This window comes from Heterodontus francisci, chromosome 12 (assembly GCF_036365525.1).
Source record: "Heterodontus francisci isolate sHetFra1 chromosome 12, sHetFra1.hap1, whole genome shotgun sequence".
NCBI classification, from domain to species: Eukaryota; Metazoa; Chordata; class Chondrichthyes; order Heterodontiformes; family Heterodontidae; genus Heterodontus; species Heterodontus francisci.
In genome coordinates, this window is record NC_090382.1 from 25,403,163 (window position 1) to 25,427,231 (window position 24,069).

A 24,069-nucleotide genomic window follows, 5' to 3' on the forward strand; every position below is an offset into this window, starting at 1 on the left:
ACCTGCGTGGGGAATGTGATGCGGGTTTTGCCCACACTCGCTGTTTCTGATGCAGGCAGGGTGCCAACTTTGTGTTGCCTGCTAATTAACATGATTGCAGCGTGCCGCTAGCTTGAACCATGCTGCCGGGTGGCTGCACGTCTCAGCAGGGGACCAGAATGGTGAGAGCCGAGCCCAGTTAAAGCGAGTTGCACTACTTAAAGGGGAGGTGCATTGTGACTGGAGCAGGTGCTGGAAGTCAATCAATTGATTCTGACCTGGGAAAGACAAAAGAATGGCACAACATGGCAAAGAGCAGACTCCAAGATTTTCGATGAACCAAAAAAATTCAGTAACGTCATACGAGTGGTTCAACATCAGTAGTGCATCTTCAGGTGCCATATTCCACCAACTGCACCACTAGCTTCACACATTGCTCAATGCACCACACCCCAATCACTCACCTACCAATGCTCTCTATCGATCAGGACTCACACTTTAGATTCGAAGCTTCTCCTCACCCTTAGCACTGCTGCAAGCTTCTCCCCCACATTTCACAGCTTGCACACATTGAGTTGGATTTTATCCGGCCAGCAGGAGTGGGATTTGAGGCACGGATGGGGGTCAGAAAAGTCAGGGTGGATACGGTCGCCTGGAAAGCCGATGTCGATTCCGGATTTTGCCAGTGGCGGGAAAGCTTCCAACACGGCAGGACTGCAAATTTAAATTGGTGAACAGCTAGTTAGAATGTGTTTTATATGGGGCGGGGGGGGGGGTGGGGGTTTGGGGTGGGTGTGCAGTGGGTGGTGGTTCAATTCAGTCAATGACCCGCAAGGATCATGGGCCTTCAGATCACCAGCTGTTTAAACCGAGGCCTCAGTGACGCCATGGGAATGCAGCCATCGTGAATAGTGGATAGGGGAAGAGCAGGGAGCAGCGGCCATTGTTGTCCTGTGGTGCTGGGCTCTCTGCAAGGGTGGGCGTAATCTCGGGTGCAAGGGTCGGGTGGGTGCACTATTGGGTGCTAGCCTTTCTGAACGGGTGAGCACTGAGGGACATTAGTGCATATTTAGAGGGGAGTAGCATAGGCAAAGTCCCAAAGCAAGTTCATCTCTGCAAGGACAGTGCTCAGAAGGGGTAAAAATCCAGTTGGCATGAGTCACATATACTCAGTCTTTGTAGACGCCCATGTCATGCAGCAGCAGATCAGAGGGAGGGAGTGCCGACAACCATGAACACACCCACGAAGCTCCAATAGGAAAGCGGCAGCAGCCGACCATGCCTATCTGCCACTGAGAGTGTATCAGAGTCGCCTTCGCTACCTCCAAATGTCCAGGCAACAGTGCCAGCGAAGACTGGGGCTCTCCAGGGAGGCTGTCACCAACTTATGTGCACCCAGTGCAGATGGCCCTGAAGATCACCATGGCACTCAACGTCTATGTGCCTGGCTCTTTCCAGGCATCCGCCAAGGACACATGTGGGGTCTCCCAGGCAGCAGACCACCACTGCATCAAGGAGGTGACCAATGCCTCGTTCAAGAGGGCCGGCGATTATGTGCACTACCAGACTGGCCCTGACAGTCAGGCCGAGAGGGCCATCAGATTCGAGGCCATCGCTGGATTTCTCCAGGTGCAAGGTGTGTTAGATTGTACTCATGTGGCCATCAGCTAACATGCAGGTGCAGTTTGGAAGGTAAATGATATGTTGGCCTTTATTGCAAGAGGATTTGAGTACAGGAGTAAAGAAGTCTTGCTGCAATTGTATTAAGCCTTGGTGAGACTGCACCTGGAGTATTGTGTACAGTTTTTGACTCCTTACATTAGGAAGATTATACTTGCCAAAGAGGGATTGCAACAAAGGTTCACAAGACTGATCCCTGGGCTGGTGGCATTTTCCTATGAGGAATGATTGAAGAGACTGGGCCTATATTCTCTAGTGTTTAGAAGAATGAGAGGTGATCTCATTGAGGCATACAAAATTCTTACAGGACTCGACAGGGTAGATGCAGGAAGGATGTTTCCTTCTGGTGAGGTCTAGAACCAGGGGACAGTCTCAGAACAAGAGGTAGGCCATTCAGAACTGAGAGGAGGAGGAATTTCTTCACTTAGAGGGTGGTGAATCTTTGGAATTCTCTACCCTAGAGGGCTGTGGAGCTCAGTCATTGAGAATATTCAAGACAGAGATCGATAGATTGCTAGATATTAAAGATATCAGGGGATAGTGTGGGGGAAAATGGCTTTGAGGTAGAAGATCAGCCATGATCTAGTTGAATGGTGGAGCAAGCTCGAGGGGCTGAAAGACCTACTCCTGCTCCGATTTCCTATGTTCATCAACAGGAAGGTCTTCCATTCAATCAATGTTCAACTAGTCTGCGAGCATCGGAAATGCATCCTTCAGGTGTCCGGGAAGCAGCCACGACTTCTACATACTTTGACAGTCCCAGGTGCCACAGCTTTTCAGGCCCCCCCCCACTTTCCTCCCCCCACTTGCCTTTAGGGATGGATTCTCAGGGACAAGGGCTACCCATTAAATGCATGACTACTCACACCTGTGAGGAACCCTTGTACAGCATCGGGAGAGAGGTACAACACCTGCCATGACTCCACCCGAGCAAGGGCAGGGGTGGGATGCATGAAGAGGGCGTGGTTGATCGCTAGTCCTCATTCAACAAGGAGGATGAGGAGGAGGCTAATGAACAGACAGCACTGGATCTTGCTTCCCTTGCGCTGGAGACCAGGACCATTGAGGTGCGCAAGGGAGGCAAGAGACAATCTCATAAATGACTGTTTCTGGCTGCCATGATGGCCTCTCAAAGTGAACTCAGTAAAGACTCACCTCACTGTATTCCTTCCTATCTCACTCCAGTGCCTGGTGCCCAACTTCACCATGCACTCTGGCACATCTGAGATGCTGACCAAATGCAGTCTGTGCCAACAATGGCAGCCCATTGAGGAAGTAATGGTAAAGATTGCATCTCACAATTAAGCTGTGAAAAGATGAGCTATTTACAACAATGAATGTGAAATCTATTTATTTACACCAATCGCAGAAGATAATACAAAGGCCACAATTAATACACCCGTGAAGTCCTGAGTGTGTCCAGGTATTCTTTGTACGTTTTTGTGTGCTTCTACTCGGAGCAACCCCTGCGCTGGCAGTCGAGGTGGAGGCAGGCTGCTGATCAGGCTATCCCTTAGCCTGGGATGACTTTAGCGGGAGTCCTCCGGCGACCTGAGGCCTGGAGTGCCCCAGCTGCCTGAGGGGTTCCTGTGCCTGAGAAGGAGCTTCCTCAGTCATCAGGGCTATTGGAGCTGGGCTCACTGTTGGAGGGGCTGGGGAGCCACTGTCCACACTCAGAGCACCCTGAGGAGAGCCCCCAGATTTTTATTTATTCTTTCATGGGATGTGGACATTTGTTGCCTATCCCTAATTGTCCTTGACAACTGAATGGCTTGCTGGCCATTTCAGAGGACAGCAAAGCGTCAACCACATTACTGTGGGTCTAGAGTCACATGTAGGCCAGACTGGGTAAGGATGGCAGATTTCTTTCCCTAAAGGACATTAATGAACTAGATGGATTTTTATGACAATTGATGACAGTTTCATGGCACCATTACTGAGACTAGCTTTCAATTTCAGGTTTTTTAATTAATTAATTACATTTATTAATTAATTGAATTTAAATTCCATGTGCTCACTCTGGTGCTGCTCCTGCCAAGAGAGAATGAAATGTAGTTAGCTTTCTTTGAATAGAGAGCGTCAGTGACCTCCCTTGAACTACAGTGAAGGGCAAACTGCGAGATGTTGCAAAGATCTCCAGCTGCAACCTGGATTGCGAATGAGGAGGTGACCAATTAGAGGGCCGTCTTATATAAAGTTGCTCTACCGGGCGCACTGAAGTCATGTGTGGTCTCAGGACCTGCATAATGCCCTGATTTAGGGTCCCGACACTCACTGGAAAATTCAGCCTGTTGCCCCTCGCTGAGGTTCGTGTAGGTGAATTACTCCCTGAACACCCTGAATGGACATGGTCTCCTGCTGAGGGCCCTTCTCCCCACCACTCCTCCCTCTTCTAGCACCTTGGCCTGTTCTATCTGCTCGCTGCTTATTCCCCCTGTCATGCTGTATTGCAAGGGGAAACCCCATTACTGCACCCATGTCTGGGAGCAATAGGTTTAAGCAGAAGCCTTGAAGTCAGGACCAAGTCCTTCAGCATCTGCCATACTACTTCCTGTAGACTTCAACAACTTTGATGTATTCTAAAAAGCAGCAAATACATGTACAATTGTCGCAACAGCACTAGAAATGAATCAGTAACGAACCTCAAAGTAGTTGATGATCTATTTAAATAGCGCTGGTGGGGGCCCTTCCTGCTGCTGAACATGCCTACAGTTGTGCGTGATTAAGTTTGGGCTTTAGCTGGAGCATTGAGCTCCGAAAATAGCAGCGCTGGCATCAAATCCACACTATAGGCTGCTTGACGGCATGAACTGCCTCGCTGCCTACTTCCAGCGGACGCTCACTGCGCGCGACCGCCTCACCAATATGGCAGTCAGCATGACTCGCACCAGAAGTGGAAGTGTACATCACGAATGCTATTATGGACTTAAGGTCACTCGTAGTGCCTAAAGATGACATTACACATCCAAATTTTGTGCAGATATAGTGCCTTTCTTGACCTCAGGGCATCCCAAAGTGCTTCATAGCCAATGGAAGAACTTTTGAAGTAGAGTGGGCAGACTGATGGGAAGGGTTCACAAGCAGGCAAGGGGGCAGTACAGTGCTAGAGCTAGAATCGAAGAACATCATTGACATAGTGTTTTTAATAGACCTAATCATCTCAGGACAGACGTATTCGATGTCTCCATCATTTGTAAGAATTCCTGGAGGCGGTGGGGACAATTAGCGGGCCAGCAGAGCAGCTTGTTGTCAAAATTTCATCACATTCTGACTCAGCAAGTTCATTCTCTGAAACGCTACAAGTGAAAAGCTTGGATCACGTGCATGAGCCTTAAATCAAAAATTGGTAGAAAGCAAAATGCCCATCAATAAAACGATCAATTCACCCCTTGACAAGAACTCAGTCAAGTAAGAGACGGGACATCATACTGAGTTGTCCATTTTAAACTCAGCACAACAGAGTCTGTAGCAGCTGTTTAGTTAGTGTTCTTCAGCAAAAGCTCCGATCTCCTTGCTTCTGGTTCCCGACAGCCCTGATTGTTGTGAGTTTTATTGTGTTTTTCTTCTGGATGGCTGTGATAGTCAGGATTGGGTTGGCCTTGGCTGGGCTGTATCAGATGGCGAACTGACCAGGACAGGCTCAGAGCAGGAAGTGAGCTGGCTTGGTGCACACCTCCAGCACCTCACAGGAAATGAAAAATTCAGGAGGAAGTCTGAGAAGGCCTGAGTTTGTTTAAACTTTCGAAGTATCTGTAGCAAATATTTGTGTTTGATGTCAGCTTGTCTTAGTGGGTAGCACCCTTGCTTCTCGATCAGCAATCATTGGTTTAAGCCCCATTCCAGTGACGTGAGCTCCTAGTTGAGGTTGACATTCCAATGCAGTAGAGACAGTAATGAATTGTTGGAGGTGCAGTCTCTCAGATGAAATATTATACCCAGCCAGGTCGGCCTGTTCAGGTTGATTGTAATGTGATCCTATGTCACATTTTCAAAGAAGGGTATAGGGTCCTTCTGATGTCATGGACATTCATCATCTCTCAGGCAGCTCCAACAAAAACAGATTACCTGGTCATTTACTTCATTTACTATTTCTGGGGCCACGCAAGTGCAAATATAGCTGCCGTGTTTGGCTACAAACCCGCACTGAACGCACGTCAGAGTAGTTCATTGGGTGAAGTACTGTGGGCACCCTGAGAATGTGACAGGCTCTATATAAGTACAGGGCTTTCTTGCTTTAGTTAGCAGTACATGTTATGCAAGTGGGATGTGCTTGATCAGAAACTGTTGAAGTGAAAGGATGTGTTTAAAAGGAAAGGCACTGAGTGAAGATAGTTTCCAACCATTACCCCTAACTCACAGATACCCACACAGCCGTTAAAGACAGATTCAATGGAGCCTGAATTAGGCCACTTGTACTGATCAGTCAATTGTCAGCAAATGCAGTCACTTCCCTTTCAATGTTTGGCTTAAGAACTTAAGAATTGCTAGACAAGAAACGACCAGTGTCCATCTAGTTTGCATTCTTTTATCTTTGTATGATGCATGTTACAATGATAATGGAATTGTTGATTAATCACAGCAATCAATTTCTATCAATTAGTCTGCAATAGACTGAAACATGAGACCAAGAAAATCATCAGTGGTGAAAGCTTTGGGAAGTATCGATCAAAGCTTTATCCTCCTAAGTACTGTAGAACCAGAGGAGGTGACCTGTGCTTGAAGGGGGATAAATTCAAAACCTATCTGCAGAAACAGTGGGCTGGACTTTACCAGCCCTCTGGAGAGGGGCTGGGAGGTGGGAGGTATGGTAACATTGTGCCGGAAGGCATCGGGAAGGGAGCCCAAAGTCATCTTGCCGCCATGGGATATTACCAGTGGCGGGAACCTCAGTGGCATGACCACCCAATGACTGGAGGCTGCGGCTATTTGAACCAATTAATTGAACAATTATTGGCCACTACCCGCACCCCCCCTCCCCACCCCCACCTCAGCATTTTACTGGCACCGGGGGGGAACGCCACTGTGTGGACAGAATACCAAGTAAACCCTGGCAGCCACCTAGTGGCACTGGCCGCCCCTGCGACTACAGTGATGCTGCTAGAGGCTGCACCCCACCCCTGTCCCTTGCACTGCCCCTGATTAACAGGTCCTGCCTGTTTGACCCAAACTCGGTTTAAGAAAAAACGTATTTTGTCGTCGAGGGTGCCTCAGCATGGAGGCGTCGTTGTCTTCTTCCTGTAACCTCAGTGGCACTGCCAAGACTGCTGAGGTGCTGGCCCTTTGATTGGGCCAGTAGCTCTGGGAGGCAGGCCGCTGTCTTCAATTGGAAGGCAGTCCGGACAGTGGCCTCTTAATTTACTGCCACCAGTAAAATGCCACCCAGAGTCCTGCCACCTGCCTGTAAGGGCGTTGGGTCCCGCTTTCGGTACCAGTGGCAGTTCCACTTATCTTTTTGGAAAAATCTGGCCAATATTTTAGTTAGCAAGGGTTAATCTATGGAATAGGCTCCCTAGGGTGATGGTGGAAGCAGTTAGTATTGATTTCACATCTTGTGTCTCATAATAGTCATATTCGGCATCCCAATATGTTATTTTCTGAAAGAAATCTATCTAATCTGCATTTGAAGTTAATACTAACTGCTACTGCCATGTCCCTATAGAGCCTATTCCCTAGATTGACCACTCATTAACCGAAATATTGTTTCCACAGGTTAGTTTAGAATTTACCCCCTGTCAGGTGCAGGCCATGTCCTCTGACTCGACCATTCTGGACAAGCTGAAATGGTCTACATTACCTGGACACTTTAGACTCCTGAAAAACAGCAATCATGTCACCTCTCAAACTTCGCTTCGACTTGAGTCCGACAGTCTGCTCTGCAGTGTAATAGTGCCTCAATCGCTCCAGACATGTACTGCTGAAGTTTGGTCATTGCATTAGTATTCAGTTTGATTTTTATGAATGGTTTACTGTCCCTGTTTGTTTTGCAACACAAACTGATTTTTATTTTTAGTGTGTGAGTGTGGACAGTGCTGCTAATTACGAGGGGCCTCAGTGATTCCCAACAAAAGTCAGTTGTTTTCTACTTGAGCAGAAAAAAAAAGATTTTTTTTTTGTATCTGTAACCGTCACCATGATTCCGTGAGCCTGGGAAGAAAGTGACAGAAAGGGGATCTTTTCGTGGTAAGTGGTAAATGGTCAGGAAAGAACATCATCACCATTACCAGCACAGGCTTCCCTTGCTCCTTGTCAAATACTAGCTCGTCACATGATTGAATTCTGAGCATCTAAAGAACATAGGCACTGCAGTCCCTGAAATACCAGTGAATCCTGGATTAGTGGTTCATCACAGAAAAACATAAGAACATAAATAGGAGCGGAAGTAGGCCAGTTGACCCCTCAAGTCTGCTCTGCCATTCAACAAGATCTGATCTTGGCCTCAACTCGACTTTCTATCTGCTCCCTATAACCCTTGACTCCCCCTATCGTTCAAAAATCTGTCTATCTCAGCCTTGAATATATTCAATGACTCAACTTCCAGTTATGGTCTCCATACTAGAAAAGAAATATTGCTGCACTGGAGAAAGTGCAGAACAGATTTACAAGGATGTTAACAAAACTGAGAGGATGCAATGATCAGGAAAGATTGAGCAGGCTGGAAGCGAAGACTGAGAGGAGTTCTGATAGAGCTCTTCAAAATAGTAAAGGTGTTTGATATGGTGGATGTGGAGAAACTGTTTCCACTTATGGGTGAGTCCAGAAGCAGATGGCATAAATATAAAATAGCCACTAAAAGATCAAATAAAGAACTTAGGAGGCACTTCCTTACATATGAGAATATGTAATTCTTGCCATATGGAATGGCTCAAATAAATAATATTGATGTATTTAATGGGAGGTTTGATGTTAAGATGGGATGTTGGAGGTGTTGGGGGCAGGATGAAAAGAGGTAACTTGAGTGGGAGGAGGTTCATGTGGAGGATAAACACTGAAGTAGACCAGTTGAGCCAATCTATGCTGCAGATTCTATGTAAAGCTATACATTCTTAATTAAAATCATGATTTACATCTTTACAGGTTATACGGTTAAGGAGATTGGAATATTTGAAAGTGAGTTTTGATAGTCTAAAACTCGTCAAGTTTATTGAGGTATAACTATTTTTGTCTTTCAGGCAACTGATGGCACCAGGTTATGCTGAGACTCACTACAGCCAGACTGGAGAGCAAAGAACCAGCTACCCTGACCACAAAGTAAGTCTGTGTAATGCTGTCTGTGATTGAGAGGAACTGAATATGAGGTACACAGTGTTTAACTTACAGCGGATGATGGTGGGATAGCAGCTGCTGGAGCTGATCTAAATGTCATCTGTTGATAATCTTTTGACAGTACATGGCTGAGCAGTGTCATGTAAATAACTTGTACGGTTCCACTCAAATATCCCAAATATGTGTGGTCGGCTGTCTTACATCTTATTATAAATCAGTAACCTTCACAAGAGAGGGTGCATTTTCAAAATCCATCGAATTAAATAAAAGAATGATCTTGTATTATTGGCCCAGCTTTTGAGGAAGGCAGCAAATGGACAGCGCTGGCTGTTCATTACGTTTATATTTTCCACAAACTTTCCGTTGGGTTTTGCATTTTGATGTAGTAATTATAAATACATTTCAGTGTGGCGCCCTCTATAGGGGATGTGGTGCCTATGTAAACAAGGTAAACAATGGTGTGTCTCAGGGTTGTCCAACATACAGCCCAGGGGTCAGGATCCGACCCGCCAAGCGATTCCATCCGGCCCGCAGATGTAAACTGTTCCCGGAGCCGTTCCTCATCCTCACCATGACTGGAGATGAGAAATTTCCCTTTGTCATTCTAGTTTTTTAAACTATTGCGCTGTCAGTTTCACAGGTGACAGCCGCTGACATTGGGGACAGCAGTTTCCCAACAGACTCGAAGTTTTCGGGTTCTGAGTTTTTTTTTAAAAGCCTGCTGGAAACCCCGAGTCTGTTGGGAAACTGCTGTTCCCGATGCCAGCGGCTGTCAGCTGTGCAACTGACAACACAATGTTTTTAAAAGAACTAACTAACCCGCTCTCTGCAACTGTGTGAGACGTGGGGGCGGGGGGAGGGAGGGGCAGGGGGAACAGAGAGACGGAGCTGGGAGGCAGAGACAGTGAGAAAAGGGGACAGAGAGAGGGGCAGAGAGGGGAGGGAGAGACGGGGAGAGAGTCGGGAGAGACAGGGAGACAGAGAGAAAGTAGGGAACACAGAGGGACATGGACAGAGGGACAGGGAGAGCAGGGAACACCGAGCAGGGAGCAGGGAACACTGGTGACATGGAGAGGGGAGAGAGAGGAAAGAGATACAGGGGGTGGTGGAGAGGGATGGGGGAGAGGGAGACAGAGGGGGAGAGAGAGAGACGGAGAGGGGTGAGAAAGAGTCAAAGAGTCATATACTTACAGCACAGAAGGAGGCCATTCTGTCCATCGAGCCCATGCCGCTCTCCACAGAGCTATGCAGTCCGCCCCACTCCCTATTGATATCCCCATAGCCCTATTTCTCTCAAGTCTATTTCTCTCAAGTGGCCATCCAACTTCCTCTTGAAGTCATTGATCATCTCCACTTCTACCATCTTTGTGGGCAGTAAGTTCCAGGTGATTAGCACTCGTTGCATAAAAAAGTGGTTCCTCATATTCCCTCTGCATCGTTTGCACAAAACTTTCAAACTGTGACCCCTACCCCTAGAGGGAGGAGAAATGAAACACACAGAGCACAGGGAGAGGGGGGAGAGAGATCAAGATGTCTCCCGAAAGGTGGACATCTATCTAGAATACTCTGCTTCGCTACATCAAGTGTGCGGGCAGAGATTGACTACTAACGCAAGCAAAAACATTGCCAGGTATGTCACTAAATCAGTTTTCAATATAGTGACAAGAAAGTAAGTTAATAAATTAGTCTTCTCATTTAAAGCCTCTTTACAAAAATGCACATTTATTGTTGTTTTTATTAGTTAAGATAAATTTTTAATGCCTTTATCTTTTGAAGTTTGCTCACTGGCTCCCCAGGCCGCACAAAACTCATAATGCGGTCCTCTGCCTGAACAGGTTGGAAAGCCCTGGTGTGACTCTTTAACCAATCACATTGAAGAATCCTCACTGAGAAACACAGAATCTAAATCAGGAAGCGTAAGCTAGAATATTTAATTCAAAGTCAAATTACATAAAGAAAGCAAAATAAAGAACAGAAAAGAAAGATGGGATTAAGAGAGAGAGAGATAAAAGAGTCAAGAAAAAGTTTAAAAATGTTTTAATTTATTTACTTTTTAAAATCTCCAACTGTAATTAAAATCTGAAGGAATGAGATTCCATACTTTTAAAAATACATTTTCAGTGCCAGAGAGGTTGTTTGACAGTAATTAAGACTTATTATATCATTAAAATTTCACTTAAACTTGAATGAACAAGTCTAACTTTTTCTGCCAAGTTTAGTGGGTAAATATCGCATAAGCACCCCAACTTCATATTGTTGCATGTATTTGAATAGTGAGTCTCTCTGTGAGGTACTGGAAGCAAGGGAAATCAGACAGCAGCATCCTAATTTCTGTGTTTAACTCTGCATGCTTTGGCACTGGAAGTTGCTATCCAATTTACAATTTAGAAACGGGGAGTGCTGATAGCCTCGTGATATTCCTACTGTAAAGTCCAGACCAGGGCTTGCAGACCAGGATTTGGCCCACTAAAGGTTTCAATCCGGCCCGTGGATGTAAACTGTACTTAGCCGTTCCTCATCTTCGCCAGGGGTCCATGACTGTTAATTTTGGAGATGAGAAATTTCCAATTGGCTTCTTCTTTGAGACTGGCTTTTAAAAAAAATTGTAAGTCAGTTCCACAGATCACTGGTGCTTGGAACGGGAACAGTGCTTTCCGAACTTTAGACAGATTCGGGGTTTACCGGTGGGTTCTGACTTTTTTTAAACCCTGCGGGAAAAGCTTGAATGTCTGAAGTTCAGAAACACTGTTCTCGTTCCACAGTCAGCTTTGAAATGGACTTGTGATTTTTTAAAAAAACTGACCAACCACAAAGCTGCTCTTCTCAGCGTTCCCGCTCTTTGCAAATGTCAGAGCCAGAGAGAGGAGGGCCAGAGGTGGGGGGGAATAGAGAGAGAGAAGGGGGGGAAATAGAGAGAGAGTTGGGGACAAAGAGAAGGGGGAGACACAGAGAGGGAAACAACATAGACAGAGAGAGACAGAGAGAGTGATCAAGATCACTCCTGACAGATGGACGTCTATCCGGAATACTCTGTATTGCTACAAGAAGTGTGCGGGCAAATATTGACTACTTGGGCAAGCAAAAAAGTGCCAGGTATCTCACTAAATCAGTGTCTAACATAGTGACAAGAAAATGTCAATAAATTAATCTTCTCATTTAAAGCTTTTTCACAAAAATTCACATTTGTTGTTGTTTTGATTAATAGTAAGATAAATTTTTAATGCCTTTATCTTTCCAAAACTGTCTCACCAGCCCCTTATGTAGGACAAAAATTGTAATGTGGCCCCCCCATGCAGAAAGGTTGGACACTTCTGGTCCAGACAGTTCTAGCACCTTTTAGGACCTGACGATGTTCCAAAGTGCTTTAAAGCCAATTAAGTACTTTTGAAGTTTAGCCACTGATGTTGGCAGCTAATTGACGCACCAGATCCCACAAAACAGCAATGAGGTGAGGACCAGATAATCTTTTTTTAATATCTGAAAGATGGAACTCCAACAGTGCAGCACTCCCTGTGTCCTGCGCTGAAGTGTCAGTGTAGATTATGCACTCAGGTTTCTGGAGTGGGGTTTGAACCCATGTCATTATGACTCAGAGTTGAGAGCATTACTACTGAGCCAAGACTGAGATGATGCCTTAATTCACTTTATTATATGAACAAGAATCTTGAGGAGTTGGGGTGGAGGGAAATCAGACAATCTATAATCTAAGAAGTTTCTATATATTGCCAACAAGGCAGATCGCCAGTATCTGTGCATAGTTCTGAGATGTTCTAATAGCTTGCAGATGTGGCTCGTACGTTAGTGGTTATGAGTATGTTAAAACCCACTTCATACACAGACCAGAGCTGTCCATGTTGAACAAATCCCTCTTGCGAGATTTTCGGTTAGAACCCAGAAGTTATCTCTTCCCAGCAAGGCACTCCTGTTACATGGATACCCAGGAATTGCCAAGAGGCACTAAGCTCAGGCTATACTTCATGAATTGGAGCTCACATCACAGAACTTTGCATAACAGGACTGGGTGGAAGTCAGCATCCTGCACTAGTTTCTGTGCTCGGAATGAACACATGGAAAGTCACGCAGGTTGTGCTGCCCTTGACGCATGAATGACTGATATTCTCTGCACCAGAAACACAAACGGCAAGACGTTCATCATTATATTTCATATAATCCAGTGTGGCAGTACCATAGACTAACCAAGTCGCTGTTCTACATGAAGCCCATGGCCTGCTTTGCCATTACTAATCTGTTGTTTGCTTTTGTTTCAGGAACACTGTTTTTACCATGGCAAAGTGAAAGGTTTCGACCACTCCAGTGTAGTACTGAGCACCTGCAGAGGACTCCGGTAAGATTGCGTTGCATGTATTTGATGACATTTAATAACAATTTACTTCACAATAAAAATTAATGATTCAATTTGTAATTGTTACATGAATGCTCTGAGCAGATTTTCTTCAGCTAAGAAAATGTGCGGAAATGGTGGGAGGGGGTGGGGGGGGGGGGGGTGTGCTCAGGGTAAAAGGGCAACACCACACAGCTTTTCTTGAGATGTGACAACAATGGCAAGGCTGGCATTTATTGCCCAGTCCCTAGTTGCCTTGAGATGGTGATAATGGGTCTCCTCTGTGAACCACTGCAGTCTTCGTGATGATGGTACTCCCATGATAGTGTCAGAAGGTAAAAAACAAACTTGCATTTCTATAGCACCTTTCACAAGCTCACAGGCAACGTTCTTTTATGTGGTCACTGTTAAGGAAATGTCAGAAAATGCAGCAGCCAGTTTACATTCTTCAAGGTCCCAGAAGCAGCAATCATGCAACTGGCCAGATAATCTGTGTTTGTTGCTATTGCATGAGGGATAACTGTTAGCCAGGATGCTGGGAGAATTTACTTGTATTTTATTTAGAGATACAGCACTGAAACAGGCCCTTCGGCCCACCGAGTTTGTGCCGACCAACAACAACCCATTTATATTAATCCTACATTAACCCCATATTCTCTACCACATCCCCACCATTCTCCTGCCACCTACCTACACTAAGGGCAATTTACAATGGCCAATTTACCTATCAACCTGCAAGTCTTTGGCTGTGGGAGGAAACCGGAGCACCCGGCGGAAACCCACGCGGTCACAGGGAGAACTTGCAAACTCCGCACAGGCAGTACCCAGAACTGAACCTGGGTCGCTGGAGCTGTAAGGCTGCGGTGCTAACCACTGCGCCACTGTGCCGCCCCTAGAGAACTCCCTCCTCTTCTTCGAATCGTGTCATGAGATCTTTTACATCCACATTAGACGGGAGATGGGATCTTAGTTTAATGTGTTATCCGAAAGAGGGCAACACCAGCAATGCAGCACTCCTTCAGTGGTGCGCTGAAGTGTCAGCTTATATTGGCCAGGATTTTACTGAGCTCCCTACACCAGGCTCCATGGTGGGAGGGGGTGCTGAAGATCATTCTGACAGTTGTCCGCTACGGAGCCCAACAACGGGAGTGCCAGGCTCGATCTACCCCGTAGCGGCAAGGCTCCTTGCCAATCCCCCTGCCGCTGGGTGACAGGACCTGGATTAACATATTTAAATTAATGAAATGAATACATTTAAATAAAATCAACAGCGATCTTACCATCGGACCGCGATCTTCCGAACGGCGGCCGGCGCTCAGGCGCCTTCATTTTCCCGTCCAGGGAAAGCAGGCGCCACCTTGGTGGGGAAGGGGGGATCTTATGACTTTTCGTGCAGTGTGGGGAGGGGGTGGAGGAATGGGCTATAATGGAAATTACTAGTGTAAGGGCCGAGTGGGAAGTGGAGACCTCTGTACTTTGAACGGTTTGGGGGGCGGCGGGGGGGGAAGGTCAAGTGTTGAAGTTAAGTGTTTTGTAGAGTGAGGGGAGGAGAGGGCAAATATTGAATTTCATTGTTATTGGGGGGGAAGGTGCAATAGCTTAAACGGCAGTACATTGGGGGGGTAGCCCTTTAAAAATTTAAATGACCCTGCGGGGCTGGCTGCCCTTTAAAAATGGCGCTAGCACCTGCGCACAGGCAGCTGACGCCATTGTTGGTGTTGGAGAGCCCGCCCCTTCCATGTGATTGGGGGAGGGGTGGCCCAGCTGGCTCATTATCCTGGGCCGTCACGCAGGCATATTTTTTACACGCCACCACTTCTGGCGGTGGGAGAAGAAAATCCAGCCCATTCTGTACTAATGCCTTTGAAGTAGGGTTTGAACCTTCTGACCCAGTATAAGAGTGCCAATACTGAACCAAGGCTGACTCCTCACTTAGGTAGGGAATTCCAGGATAGCAATCCAGTGATGATGAAGGAATGGGATATATGTCCAATTCAGGATGATGTATGACTTGGAGGGGAACTTGGAGATGATAATATTCCGATAGCGTTGCTGCTTTTGACCTTCTCAGTAGAAGTAGTAACAGGCGACCGAGATATTGTTGAAGTTAGTTTGGATTGTAGGAAGAGAGGAGCCATGGGCCATCAAATATTGTTAAGGTTAAGTTTCCACCTGGCCTGTTTAACCAGCTGTACCTTGCCAAAGTGGCCATTATTTACATGTTTCCGATGCTACACAATAATGTTTTGTTGAGGGCCACAATCCCAAACAATGTCTTGCTCGAGGAGCAGTCTTAGGAACCATGCAACAGAATACACTACAGAATGTGGGCTTCTGATTTCCATCATATTTCATAAGGCTAGTTACTGAATGGAAGCCAGACACCTTCCAGGGAAAAGGGGGAAAATGTGTCTTGGGAAAATTATCATCCATATAGTCTTGACATGGGATCCTTTGACTTAGTATGTGGATGTTGGGATACCCTCTGCCTCTGAACAGCAATCACTTCCTTTGATGTACAACTCAACCAGCTAACAACTTCCAATCTCAATGTTTAGTTATTGGTAAACAGGCTAACCTTGGAATGGATCTGTTTCCTCTTTAAGTAGTAAGGAACTTGAGTCATGTTACCTGGCAACCAGTGTCATTAATGTCTCATGCAGCAAGCCAAAGCCATGTTCAAAGTGAAGATTGCTGTTTTGATGGAGCAATTATGAGGTCTTAGGAGCATGGTAGCAGCTGGGGATTGTTTAAGCAGATGTTTGGTTGTTTGAAGCCTTAAGTCTGTTTAAAAAGGGATTTTTCTATTTATATCTCTGAAGGAAGCCACAAAACAGCTCCCAGGATGAAAACAATGAACTTCCTGCAGTGGATTTTTTGACAAGGTCAAACAAAGCAGCTTACTAATATTAATTGGAAACAGGGAACAAATTACGTGCAGATAGAGATCTTCGCTCTTCAAGAATTTCTGCAAGAAATTTGTGTTATACCTTTGTTTCCCAGGGTAGAATTGCTTTTCTTAACAATATGTACAGAGCCTGTGGTTCAAATCTGGACCATCTATGTTTAACATGAAGGCCTTAGGCCAACAATTATAAAAGGCAATGTAATTAGTATTTTGACGTCAGCCTTAGCTTGGTGGTATGGTGCTAGCCCCTTGAGTCAGAAGGTTGTGGGTTCATGCCCTGCTTCATGAGACTTGAGTGCATATTCCAGGCTGATACTTCAGTGCAGTACTGCTGGAGTGCTACACTGTCAGAGGTGCTGTCTTTTGTGTCAGATGTTAAACTGAGGTCCTCTCGAATGGGTGTAACAGATCTTATGGTGTTAATTGAAGAAGAGTTGGGGAGGTCTTTTGGGGCCTTGTCAAAATTTATCCTTCAGCTCACATCACTAACGAAGATTGGGATGGGATTTCCAACCTCTGCCTGGGCGTAAAGCTGATGTTGTGGATTGGCTGCACGTTACAGAAACTGTAATTGGTGGAAATGAAAAATTGGGTATTTGGTATAATGAGAAATTGATCTGCAACACTAGTTTTACGCTCGGGTGGCAGGTGAAAATCTGAGTCAGCAGTTTGAGGTTTCAAGTCTCACTCCAGAGACTTGAGCAAAGAATTTAGGCTGAGACTTCAGCTTAGTACTAACGGAGTGCTACATTGTCGAAGGCGATGTCTTTTGGATGAGATGTTAAACCATGGTCCCATCTGCCCTCTCAGAGGGACATAAAAGATCTGATGGCAATATGTTGCAAAAGAGCAGGGAATTCGCCTGGTCTCCTGGCTAATAATTATCTTTCAATCCCTGAAACAGATCATCTGGTCACTCATCTTATTTGTGTGGGCTTGCTGTTCACAAATTAGCTGCCATGTTTCCTACATTACAACAGTGATTACACTTCAGACATACTTCATTGGCTGTGAGGTGCTTAGAGATGGTCATGATATCATGAAAGGTGTTATATGAATTTAGTAGAAAATGCCCTGTGCGCTCTTGTCAACTAAAATGATTTTGATTTGATTTAGATTTAGATTTAGAGATACAGCACTGAAACAGGCCCTTCGGCCCACCGAGTCTGTGCCGAACATTAACCACCCATTTATATTAATCCTACACTAATCCCATATTCCTACCACATCCTCACCTGTCCCTATATTCCCCTACCACCTACCTATACTAGGGGCAATTTATAATGGCCAATTTACCTATCAACCTGCAAGTCTTTTGGCTGTGGGAGGAAACCGGAGCACCCGGAGGAAACCCACGCAGACACAGGGAGAACTTGCAAACTCCACACAGGCAGTACCCAGAATTGAACCCGGGTCACTGGAGCTGTGAGGCTGCGGTGCTAACCACTGCGCCACTGTGCCGCCCAACACACTAAAACACACATGCAATCCCTGTACAGATCAAATAAACTGCAACCATCACAATAGATCATTTTTATAACCCTGTGTATCCACATGGAAACTATACAATGATCAGACTGCGTTTAACTCATCAGCTGGTTGGTTCTATATTTGCCACTTCCTGAGGTAATGTGATTTATTCAGACTTCTTTTCCCAATTATTCTCCCTCCTACTCGGAAGGTGCTGACCCAGGATGCATTTTAGTGCACATTTTATCTTGGGTTTGGACCAGATCATTTACCCAACCAAGACAACCACCTTCTTGTTGGTTTCAGATGCTTAGTTGGTAAGGCTCCTTGAATGTTCAAGATAATAAATCACCCCTATTTTTACTAAAATATTATGTTTCTTTCCCCAATGAGGAAGGAAGCATTGTTGGATCTAGATCTAGGGAATAAAGTAGAGCAAGTAGAGTATGTTTCAGTGGGAGAACATCTGGGTAATAGTGACCATAATATAAAGTAGTTACAGAAAAGGGCAAAGAAATATCAACGGTGAAAATAGCCAACTAGAAGAGAGCCATTTTTAGTGATTTGAGAAGGGGTCTAGCACAGGTGGAGTGAAAATGGTTATTGGCCAAGAAAACAGATATTGAGTAATAGCAGGTCTTCAAGGCAGAGCTACAAACCAAGCGTATTCCTCTAAGGAGGGAAGATAGGGCATCCAAAGCTCTAGCTCCCTGGATGGTAAACAAAATAATGTTTGAATAAAACAGAAGAGGAGGTTTACGTCAAATGTCAGGTAAGTGAGATAGGATATAAGAAAAGCAAAGATAGTGTATGAGAAAATATAAGCAGGTAACCTAAAAGGAAAAAAATATTTTCCAAACCTATAAAAAATGGATAGTTAAAGGAATGGTGGGACCAATTAGAAACAAAAAAGGAAATCTTGTGGAGGCAGAGGGCATGACTGAGGTACTAAATAATAACTTTGTATCTGTCTTCATAAAAGAAGAGGAGGATGTTCATGTCAATATAGAGAAGGAGGGAGTAGAGATATCGGACAGGATAAGAATGGATAGAAAGGAGGTGCTAGATAGATTAGCCTCATTCAAAGTTAACAAATCACCCAATCCAGATGGGATGCATCCTAGGTTGCTGAGGGAAGCAATGATGGAGATAGAAGAAGCTCTGACTACAATCTTTGAATCTTCCTTGGATAGAACAGTGGCACCAGAGGAATGTAAATGCGCAAATGTTAAATGCCTGTTCACAAAAGGGGACAGTGATAAACATGGTAACTACACGCCAGTCAGTCTAATGTCAATGGTAGGGAAACTACCAACGACCATTGTCAAAGACAAATTAATTCTAACTTGGAGAAACATGAGTTAATAAGGGATAGCCAGCATGGAATTGGTAAAGGGCAAATCGTGTTTGACTAATCTGATTGAGTACTTTAATGAAGAAACAGAGATTTAATGAAGGTAGTGCAGTAGGTATACATAGGAACTTTCAAAAGGTTTTTGATGAAATAACAGAACAGACTTATTTGGCTAAGGGATGGGAAGCAGAGGGTAGTGGTGAATGTATGTTTTTCTGACTGGAGAGGAGGATGCAGTGGGGTCCCCACTAAATGAGATGGCCAATTTAATGCCATATTGTGACTCTTGTCTGATGGGGCTGGGTAGAGCCATGCCTACTAGGAGATAGGTTGAGACTGTACATTGGATCCTTAAACCAGCAGATAGTGGAGGCTGGATTTGAGCTCAGGTCCCAGAATTGAAAGATTCATATTTAACTCATTATACTTCCTAGTTAACCATCTTTTAAACTTTGAAGACGTAAGGTGATGAAAAGCTAATAATTACTCTCTAACAACAGAAGGTGCATTATCTAAATGATATCTCCTGTGCCAGGGGTCTGCTCATTCTAAATGCAAACCTTAGTTACTTGGTGCAGCCCCTTGAAGATGGCCTTGACCAACACCTAATCTACAGGGCCGAGCACCTGAAGTTGAAAAGAGGGACCTGTGGACGTCAACAGAGCGAGCATGAGGAAAATTGGGTCAAAGACTTCACCAGCCAATTTCAGCCAGCACATCATCGGGTAAGGATAGTGGAAAACCAAGTCTCCTCAAGAATCACATCCAAAACCATAACTTGCCTGGTCTTACGGATGGTCATTGAACTGTTGGGCATTTTCTGGTTTTATGTCTATCATTTGTTGTTTTACCTTTCCCTCATTTGTTGTTGAGTTGGAAGGCAGTATTCACGCCTACACATTCATAAAGACAATTAACAGTAACATTTTTAATACTCAAATGGGGCATGAGCAACGCAGGCTCCAACCTCACACACTGGCATCATTATCACCTCCAATCTTAAACCACCATAATGCAGACAAACCTCAAACGAATAAGGTAGAAAACTCCTAAATTTTAAGAAAACTATTAAAAAAAAATACTTGGCGCCTAATATTACACCAAGGAGCGATGGTGCACCAAGGGATAGTGATACACCAAGGGTTGGTGGTACACCGAGGGATGATGGTTCAGCAGGTCCGATGGTATACCAAAGGGCGATGGTATACCAAAGGGGCGATTATACAGGAAGGGGCAATTGTATACCAGGGATGATAGTACACCAAGTAGTGATGGTACACCAAGATGCAATAGTACACCAACTGGCGATGGTACACCAAGGGGTGGTGGTGCATTAAGGCTGATAGTACACCAAGAGGGGATGGAATACAAAGGGGCGATTGGACACCAAAGGCCGCTGCTACATCAAAGATGATAGTAAACTAGGTGGCAATGATAAACCAAGCGGTAATGGTACACTAAGGGGGTGAAGGTCACAAATGGGTGATGGTACACCAAGGGGTGATGGCAAATGTACATGCAATGAGTCCATCCCAAAATTCACTCTCCATTATTTTAGCCAAGTGGTTAACCTATCCATTTTAAACAGGTTAATACCTTCCATTAAAACTGAAATGAGTGATTTGAAATGAATGTGTTAAATGTTTGTATGCTAGGACCCCACAGCATTAATTGGTACCATAATTTAAGACTCGAGCACACTTGAGGATAGGTAAGTTTTGATATTGAATAGAGCTTTTCTGGTCCACTCATCCTGCATGAATGACGTTATACAGATTCACATCTGGACATTATATTGTAGAATGTGCTGTATGGCTCTAAGTATTATATCTGCTCTGCGCAGGGAAAGAGAGATGTGGTGAAGGATATGAAGTATGTGGAACTTTATTTAGTGGCTGATTATGCTGAGGTAAGGCTCTTGATGTTCCTTGTGAGACTTCATTCATTTGTATTGTTCTTTGACAGGTCTAGGCGAACCGTCAAGACTCCTATTTCATTAACTCACTGACATTGTTCAGGATAGAAGAGATGGTAAATCAGGATGTGTAGCAGTTGGGTGGGAAGATTGAGGGAGGGCAGGAGTTGCCAGTTTTGCATCCTGAGAGGGAATGAGTTGGAGTGGGAGAATATTCAATGGGGTTAGATCTTGACTTTGTGTAATAGTGTAAATCAGATGATCATGAATCAGCAGGCTGTTTTATGTTTTTATTCCCATTGACTTCAGTAGTGATAAAAAATGGCGAGAGATATAAAACAGGCTGCTGACTCACTCTCATTTGTTTTATACTATAACACAAAAGGCCAGATTTTAACTCACTTAAAACCCATTCACTTACACATAGTTAAAATGGGGCAAAATCTACCGCAGTAAGTCTTAAGGGTTTAGGACAGGGGTGCCCAACCTTTTTGCAGGAGGGCCCACAATACAGTTTTTGTCCTATATAGGGGGCTGGAATAGGGCATACTGGGTAAAAAATTTACTAAGCACTTTTTCCCAACAATTCTTCTTTTCGCCTGCCATGCACCAGGATCGGAAACACACTGCTGCTTAGCGTGGCCCCACTCTCTGAATCACGTATTACCTCCATCTGCCAGCAAACCCCCATCTCTGCGTGCTCACCGCCCTGTCACTGTATGCTCATACACCACACCCCCCCCACCCCACCCCCGTCTCTGTGTGCTTACCCTCACTGTCTCAATGTGCTCACCCCCACTGTCTCAGTGTGCTCACCCTCACTGTCTCTGTGTGCTCACCCCCACTGTCTCAGTGTGCTCACCCTCACTGTCTCAGTGTGCTCACCCCCACTGTCTCTGTGTGCTCACCCTCACTGTCTCAGTGTGCTCACCCTCACTGTCTCAGTGTGCTCACCCCCACTGTCTCAGTGTGCTCACCCTCACTGTCTCAGTGTGCTCACCCTCACTGTCTCTGTGTGCTCACCCTCACTGTCTCAGTGTGCTCACCCCCACTGTCTCAGTGTGCTCACCCTCACTGTCTCTGTGTGCTCACTCCCACTGTCTCAGTGTGCTCACCCCCACTGTCTCTGTGTGCTCACCCCCACTGTCTCTGTGTGCTCACCCCCACTGTCTCAGTGTGCTCACTCCCACTGTCTCAGCTTGCTCACCCCCACTGTCTCTGTGTGCTCACTCCCACTGTATCTGTGTGCTCACCCCCACTGTCTCAGTATGCTCACCCTCACTGTCTCTGTGTGCTCACCCCCATTATCTCTGTGTGCTCACCCCCACTGTCTCAGCGTGCTCACTCCCACTGTCTCTGTGTGCTCACCCCCATTGTCTCAGAATGCTCACCCTCACTGTCTCTGTGTGCTCACCCCCATTATCTCTGTGTGCTCACCCCCACTGTCTGTGTGCTCACCTCCACTGTCTCAGCGTGCTCACCCTCACTGTCTCTGTGTGCTCACCCCCATTATCTCTGTGTGCTCACCCCCACTGTCTCAGCGTGCTCACCCCCACTGTCTCAGCGTGCTCACCCTCACTGTCTCTGTGTGCTTACCCTCACTGTCTCTGTGTGCTCACCCCCACTGTCTCAGTGTGCTCACCCTCACTGTCTCAGTGTGCTCACCCTCACTGTCTCTGCGTGCTCACCCCCACTGTCTCTTGTGCTCACCCCCACTGTCTCTGTGTGCTCACTCCCACTGTCTCAGCGTGCTCACCCCCACTGTCTCAGCATGCTCACTTTCACTGTCTCAGTGTGCTCACACCCACTGTCTCAGTGTGCTCACCCTCACTGTCTCAGTGTGCTCACCCCCACTGTCTCTGTGTGCTCACCCCCACTGTCTGTGTGCTCACTCCCACTGTTTCAGCTTGCTCACCCCCACTGTCTCTGTGTGCTCACTCCCACTGTCTCTGTGTGCTCACCCCCATTGTCTCAGAATGCTCACCCTCACTGTCTCTGTGTGCTCACCCCCATTATCTCTGTGTGCTCACCCCCACTGTCTCAGCGTGCTCACCCTCACTGTCTCTGTGTGCTCACCCCCATTATCTCTGTGCTCACCCCCACTGTCTGTGTGCTCACCCCCACTGTCTCAGCGTGCTCACCCTCACTGTCTCTGTGTGCTCACCCCCATTATCTCTGTGTGCTCACCCCCACTGTCTCAGCGTGCTCACCCTCACTGTCTCTTGTGCTCACCCCCACTGTCTCTGTGTGCTCACTCCCACTGTCTCAGCATGCTCACCCCCACTGTCTCAGCATGCTCACTTTCACTGTCTCTGTGTGCTCACCCCCACTGTCTCCGCGTGCTCACCCCCACTGTCTCAGCGTGCTCACCCCCACTGTCTCTGTGTGCTCACCCCCACTGTCTCAGTGTGCTCACCCTCACTGTCTCTGTGTGCTCACCCCCATTATCTCTGTGTGCTCATCCCCCACTGTCTCTGCATGCTCATCCCCCACTGTCTCTGTGTGCTGACCCCACTGTCTCTGTGTGCTGACCCCACTGTCTCTGTGTGCTCACCCCCAGTGTCTCTGCGTGCTCACCCCCACTGTCTCTGCGTGCTCACCCCCACTGTCTCTGTGTGCTTACCCTCACTGTCTCTGTGTGCTCACCCCCACTGTCTCTGTGTGCTTACCCTCATTGTCTCTGTGTGCTTACCCTCACTGTCTCTGTGTGCTGACCCCCACTGTCTCTGCGTGCTCATCCCCCACTGTCTCTGCGTGCTCATCCCCCACTGTCTCTGCGTGCTCACCCCCACTGTCTCTGCGTGCTAACCCCCCCACTGTCTCTGCCTACTCACTCTTTCCCCCCCCCCACCACTGTCTCTGCCTACGAACCCTCCCACACTGTCTCTGTGTGCTCACCTCCCCCCCACTGCCTCTGCATGTTCACTCCACCACCCCCCCGCCCCCACTGTTATGATGGACAATTAGAAGACACTCTGCAGAAAATCATCCCATTTACTGTTTTAGGAAATAAAGACTCACATTTGTATAGTGACTTTCTAAGCAGGGTCCCCAAGTGCATCAGATATGATAAATTACAGTCCCTGGTGTTACTTTGCAATGAAATGAATCATCAGTTCATCTCTGTGAGCAGAATGGGTTGAAGGTTATTGAAGGTT

The 24,069-nt window shown here is 46.2% G+C and overlaps 1 protein-coding gene across 3 annotated transcripts in view; it reads left to right on the top strand.

The window, feature by feature from the left end:
• adam19b (ADAM metallopeptidase domain 19b) overlaps nucleotides 1–24,069 on the top strand; it is a 179,219-nt gene that overhangs the window by 94,622 nt on the left and 60,528 nt on the right. For 2 of the 3 annotated variants that reach the window (XM_068043213.1, XM_068043215.1), the window contains exons 4-7: nucleotides 8,829–8,907; nucleotides 13,191–13,267; nucleotides 19,532–19,721; nucleotides 20,840–20,905. In XM_068043213.1, the coding sequence (XP_067899314.1) occupies nucleotides 8,829–8,907; nucleotides 13,191–13,267; nucleotides 19,532–19,721; nucleotides 20,840–20,905 (412 nt within the window). The remainder of the gene's footprint in view (nucleotides 1–8,828; nucleotides 8,908–13,190; nucleotides 13,268–19,531; nucleotides 19,722–20,839; nucleotides 20,906–24,069) is intronic. The other variant, XM_068043214.1, reaches the window with a different exon arrangement.